We start from the raw sequence: 6,000 nt of genomic DNA, 5'->3' as shown, positions 1-6,000 counted from the left end.
CAGAGCTGCAGCCTTCCTCTACTGCAGATGTTGCTGAGGGGACAACTTTATGCCAGCATCAGGTGGACTTCTCCAGGAACAGAGCTCACCGGCTCACAGACACTGGGGAGAACCAGGCAGGGAAGCAGGGTGGCTCTGGGAACCCATTCTGTGATATGTATGGCACTTGTCACGGCCTACCCATTGCCCCCCAAATTGCCTTAGATCAATGCTGCCCACAGTTTGTTATTTCTTATTTTATTTATAATATAAAAAATGTTCAAGTGTTAAACAGTCGAGAGTTCTGACATTCAGACAATCCAGAGCAAACTTTGACAATCATCTTATGACAAATTAGCAGAGTTTTCTATCTGACCCCATCATGGGTGAGGAATAGAGGGTTTAGTTACTTTATTGCTAAAAGTTAAATGAAATACACTGTCAATTGTTGTATTATCTTCTCAGTCACAGCTTCACCATGCATCCAATCTACAGTATCTGAAATGCAAAGGACATGCAGAAGTAAAAATATAATAAGAAAAAAAGTCAGGCTACAATGTAAACAGGTTTGCTGCAGAGAACTGAGGAGAGAGGGGCACTTCCACCAGGATGCTCTGCCGCCTGGAAACGCAGGACTGTCTCTTTGCGCCACAGAGCCAATGGCCAGAGCTGCTCCGGGTTTGGAAACACGATGTCCGTCATCAATGGCAAGACATTACAGTAACAACTGTCTTTACAATACATGGCACGGCGCTACAGAGGAATCCGCTCGTTGGGCTGCCGCATATGGTGCCCGCTGTGCTTCCCAGACAACGCAAGGGGCTACGCGCGGGGCCGGAGCACTCAGACACCAGGGCAGCACAGCCAGCGGCTGTCTGGCACCGCGCCTGGGGCAGCCGCAGCCATGTTGCACCTTCTGGGCGTCCTCGGTGGCAAGCATGGTGCGCAGGACACTGCAGCCCACACAGCACCATGGCAAACGCCACACCATGGCCACTGTGTGCTTGGTCAAGGGGACGCCACAGCCAGCATGGCACCAGGTCTGGTACGGCTCTGCCCTGCCAGGACCACTGTGCAGTGCCACCAGCCTGTCAGGGCTGGCTTCAGTGACTTTATTCAACTGTATGTAACAGGGTTTTATTTCACCACATTCCTACAAATGTCTTACTTATTGGACTACAAACCTGTGCCAACCCAATTTCAGACTCACATGTGAAACGGCCAAAGGTTGAGAGCTATGTTGTAAGGGCTGCTGCTGCATTTCATTTTCTCTTCCTATCTGTGTGGCAAAAGAAACATTATTTCTGCATTTCAGTATGGTGCTGCTCAGTTTCTTTTTCTCCTGATTTAAGCAAAAATACAAGTATTTTACGGGGCAACAGAGATCCCCATTAGACATGATAATGGAAATGCTCCCATTCATGTCCTTGATGTGTGTTAAAATGATAGAACAAGATCATTAATAGCAGGGTACAGGGCAAAGTGGTGAGGCTGTTTTCTTCTGATGGAAGAGTGCCCTTGTCACAGGTTGTCTCCCAAATAAAAATCTGTGATCTTAAAAACGCTACTGAAACAGAATCCTCGGCATGAATCCCAGCACTAGCATACAGCAAAAGGCACCACGATAGTTTTATTTTCTATTTTTAAGTAGTCAAAAATTGGCCCACCTTTTTTTTTAACTTTATTGTTTGTTTCCATTTCTTCTTTTTTTTTTATTTTTATTTTTTTTCTTGGAAGCTGAAAATCAAGACATTACATATAAATAGAGATTCCCTATAAAAAAGTCATTGCTGTTAGCTATTATAAGACAACTTTGCTAAAATGAAAATAAAACATTTTATTTGTTATATTTTTTCCTCTTTTATATAAAATAAAAATATTTATTTTTGTCTCATTTTTGTTTTGCCTCCCTCCTCCGCCTCCTCCATGCGGGTATGTCTGCGAGGCACCTAGAGAGGATCGGGATCTTGTTTGGGCGTTGTGTGTGCCAGGCTGCTGCGCCCACTCTCCCCGTGAGCGCTGTGCCTGCTGTAGGAATGGTAAGTCCGGCTGTCACCTGGCCGGTGGAGCGGAGGCGACTCTGTGTTCATCGTCTCATTGTTCTGAGTGCTTAGGAAGGGGGTGCTCTCAGCCACCAGCTCCTCGTCAGACTCACTGTAAGAGGCGCTGCTCAAGGAGAAGGAGTCCCGGACTGCTCTGGCTCTGTGGGGTACGTGCCCATTCAGTTTGGACTTTTTCCAACGCTTGTTGCTGCTGGCTGTTTTCTTTGGCTGTTCTAGTGCTGTGACATACTCCTGTGTCGTCTCATACTCGTCATCCTCCGTGATGCGGAAGGGGCTGGAGGGCAGGCTCCCCATGCTGTCATTTAGGTAGGTCTTCCTTTGGTAGTAGCTGTCATACCTCTGCGTGTCCTGGAAGGGAAGCTGGTACCGCCGCAGGAGGGGCTGCTGTTCCTCCACGCGGAAGCTGATGGGGGCTGCCGGGGGCAGGGAGACAGCGTGTGCGGAGTTGGGGGAGGTGATCTCAAAGGTGGGCACCTGCGTGGCCATCGAGTAGTGGAAATCGACAGGCGACAGGCGTGCTGGTGTGGTCAGGGCTGACACGTACCTGGAAGAAACAACACCTCTGTTTGGACATGGAGCACCCCAAAACCTGCCAGCTGTGGCTGCACTCTGCTGGACACCCGGCACAGATATGAGGGACCCCTGATGTGCCTGGTTCTGGAGCACTGCATCTCCTGGAGAAGGGGGTGGAGGGACCTTGCATTGCAGTGCCTGAGGGAGGATGAGGTGCCAGCTTTGGTGGGTGCTTGGGCACCAACGCACTGTGGTCCCCAAGACCAGCTTTCCTGAGGGAGTTGCTCAGTGTGCACCCTTGCTCCTCCACCGTGCAAGGAGCTCACCACAGAGCCCAGCACTTGGCAGCTGAGATGTGGCTCCCAGGGAGCCTTCATGCCAGCTGAGCTGGATGTGCTTCCCTTGCTGCAGGATGGGGCTCAGGACCAGTCCTGCATGACTGTTGGGACTGAACTTTATCTGGGACAGGGCAATTCTCACCCTGCACCACTGCAAATCTTGCAGCACCTCCCAGCAGCCTGTCTGAATGGACTGGGATCAGAAACAAGTGAGCAACTTGCCTTCTTTGGACAAGTCCCACTGCCCTGAGGGGTAAATGCCCGAAAGAGGTTGGGTGGCCACCTGGGTCATCCACGGTGACTCATGAAGGGCTGCAGCAAGTGTGGAGATGTGCTTCAGCACCATGAGGAACCAGACACAGGAAGAGGACAACTCTCTGTCACTAGCTGATGATTTCCCATCTCTGCAGTCATCTTCCCCAGAGAGCTGGGTCATACAGAGCCCCATCCCAAGGCTGTGCCCACATGCAGCACGTCTGCTCTCCATTCCATCCACAGGCACACTGAGGACTTATCCCAAGTACCTGGGAGCCAGCCCCTGCTTGAGCTGCTGCCCCACAGATCTGCCCTGCTTCTCTGCAGGGAGGTCTGGGGTGTGCTCATCATCCACTATCTCTGACAGTTTTTATTCATCAGTTGCTGATTGCAGCCAGATATTTTCAGCTGCTCTCAAACTTGTGCTCCAAACCTGTGTTGCCTCCAGGTGAGCAAGGAACAACTGACAAGGCACAATGTTTGTTGCTGCTACCAGAGTGACCTCTTGGGGACGTGGTTTCCTCTGGTCAGGACCAGAGCTGGAGTTTCTCCTGGACTACCATGGGACTGCTACTCTAGGCCAGGGTGGAAGTGAATGGATTTGCATCCAGCAGAGAGGGACATGGCTGGCCTCTGCCATGCCCAGGAGGCACGAAGCAGGGGAGTCTGACCTCTCGCTGTGCGGCGAGTCCCGCAGCGAATCCACTGAGTCGCGATACTGCATCATGGGCCGCCGTGAGTCCTCAATGCAGAAGGCAGCCCCGCGGCGGGCCCGCGCCTCCACACATGCAGGGCTGTTGCATTTACTGGTTCCCACCGAAGACAGCATTATCCCAGACTGGGAATCTGAAGTCAGGCTCTCCGTCCGCTCCAGGCTCCAGGTGTGGCTTTCATGTCTGTGGATCAAAGTCCACATGGACAGTGAGCAAGGAACCCCTGCGAACATCTTCTCCAAAATGCCACATGCAGCCACAGATCACACTCTGCTCTGCACTGACATCCCGTTTCTGTCTCTCATGAAAATACATCTGGCCAGAGAGGCCCAGTTTTGATTTGCTTCACTGTTTCTTAGAGGTTTGATTAGAGGATAAAGAAGGGCAATGCAGCGCACACTGGGTATTTAACACACCACCTCCTGATAGTGGGAATAGGATGGGACAGCCTCTGCAGGGAGGCCTGGGCATTTCTGCTTTGTAATCGCGAAGTGTTTTGGTGCAGAGCAACGCACTGGCTGTGCCAAGGCAAGTCTGCAAAGGATCTTCACTTGTGCCATCTTCACACATTGCCAAGAAACAACCCCTTCACAAATGCTACCGGAACGGAGTCAGAAAAAAAGACTCAGAATTACTTCATGGCCAACAGAGAAAAGCACTTCTACTAATTTAAAAAAGGTTTTGGCAGCAAAATACATTCAAGGAGCTAGACTAAAGCTACCAGCTATGCTGGACAGTCCTCGGTCAGCTTGGAACTCCCCCTGCCCTTGGCTTGGTGCAGAGATGACATCCCACAAGCATGCACCAGGGAAGCATGGGGTCCTGCACACACCGAGGGTCCACCCACACCGGGCTGACTGCTCTCCATGGCACAAATATGCGATCCATTGGAGCAAGAGCTCTGAGCTCCCAAACTGCACCAGATGGAGCTGTGGTGGCAGAGTATTTTGGGTGGGGGTTTACAGAGGCCTCATTAAGACTTCCAAAGAACTTGTTAATTATTAATAGCTCCAGGCACATGTTCAGTTGCAACCAAGGCACTGATTTATAACTTCAAACAGCATCCTCATTAGAGGTGCTGATAAAGTAAAATGGAACCATATTATGCTAGCAGTTTGCCTCTGGCATGACTTCAAGAGACACCTGCTTGCTGCACTTGACTCAGGAAAATTATATGGCAGGTAGCCAGAACCAGAGGCTATGCAAGTAGGTATCTCCCCACACCTGTCATATATTAATGCTGCCCTCCAGACACAACTTTGCATCTTCAGGAGGTACTCAGAGATGGCCCTGAGATCCAAGGACTTTGAAGTGAGCCTTGAAGGCTAGCAAGGTGCAGCTCTGCAGGCACAGGAGTCTCTGTGCACCTTGCTCAAGCCTGCACAAACCTAGCCAGGATTTGGCGGCAGCATAAAAATTCAAAAAATCTGGAAAACACTCCATCTGCTCACTGAGGGGAGGATTTCCCTGGCTAAAACTAGTCATTTCCAGCCCAGCAAATCTTTCTTGTCTCCCTCTCTACTTACTGGAGGTTGAACCAATGGAGTCTGGGGAGGAATCTTCCTGAAAACCTATGTATGATATCTGAAGTTGATCTGCTGCATTGTACACTGAGTGCTCCTCCCTAATGAATGCCTGAACCCTGAAGAAATCCGCCAGAATGCATCTTCAAGCTTTACCTGAAAGGATTCACTGCTTCCTGGACAAATGGATACGAACACCCAGTCTAATGAAGTAAATAAGCCAGGATATCTTTTGCTTATAAAGTCAATGCAGGTGATCTATGTGTCATTGACAGAAGGTAAATATGGATCCCCTGCACCCTACAGTTACTTTTCAAAGGCATGCATTCTCATAGGGAAACACTGTCACTTACTGTAAGAACTCAATGAGCTTTCATCATATGAGATGGAAGACCTGAATGCCCAAACTCAAAACAGTGCAGGACTTTCTCTAGAGCATTTGAATGACTTTCCTGGACACCATAATAATGGAGAAGCTACATCTGCAATATAAATGCTCTTAAGACCAGTGAGAAATTCAGCCTCTGAGCCATGCTATTCTTCCCCCTTGATGGCTATTTTGAAATGTGAAAAAATATGTTCTTCTGATGAAAAACTTGATTCCCAAAATCAGACC

The 6,000-nt window shown here is 49.6% G+C and overlaps 1 protein-coding gene across 3 annotated transcripts in view; it reads right to left on the bottom strand.

Moving 5' to 3' along the window:
- Positions 1-264: 264 nt before the first annotated feature.
- Positions 265-6,000, bottom strand: part of NRG2 (neuregulin 2) — a 178,425-nt gene continuing 172,689 nt past the window's right edge. For all 3 annotated transcript variants that reach the window (XM_040573595.1, XM_040573593.1, XM_040573594.1), the window contains 2 exons: positions 3,820-4,044; positions 265-2,586 (listed from right to left, as the gene is read on the bottom strand). In XM_040573595.1, coding sequence (XP_040429529.1) covers positions 1,929-2,586; positions 3,820-4,044 — 883 coding nt within the window. In that variant the 3' untranslated portion in view covers positions 265-1,928. The remainder of the gene's footprint in view (positions 2,587-3,819; positions 4,045-6,000) is intronic.

This window comes from Cygnus olor, chromosome 14 (assembly GCF_009769625.2).
Source record: "Cygnus olor isolate bCygOlo1 chromosome 14, bCygOlo1.pri.v2, whole genome shotgun sequence".
NCBI classification, from domain to species: Eukaryota; Metazoa; Chordata; class Aves; order Anseriformes; family Anatidae; genus Cygnus; species Cygnus olor.
The sequence above is the reverse complement of the archived record's forward strand: the minus strand, read 5'-3'. Positions and strand labels throughout refer to the sequence as shown.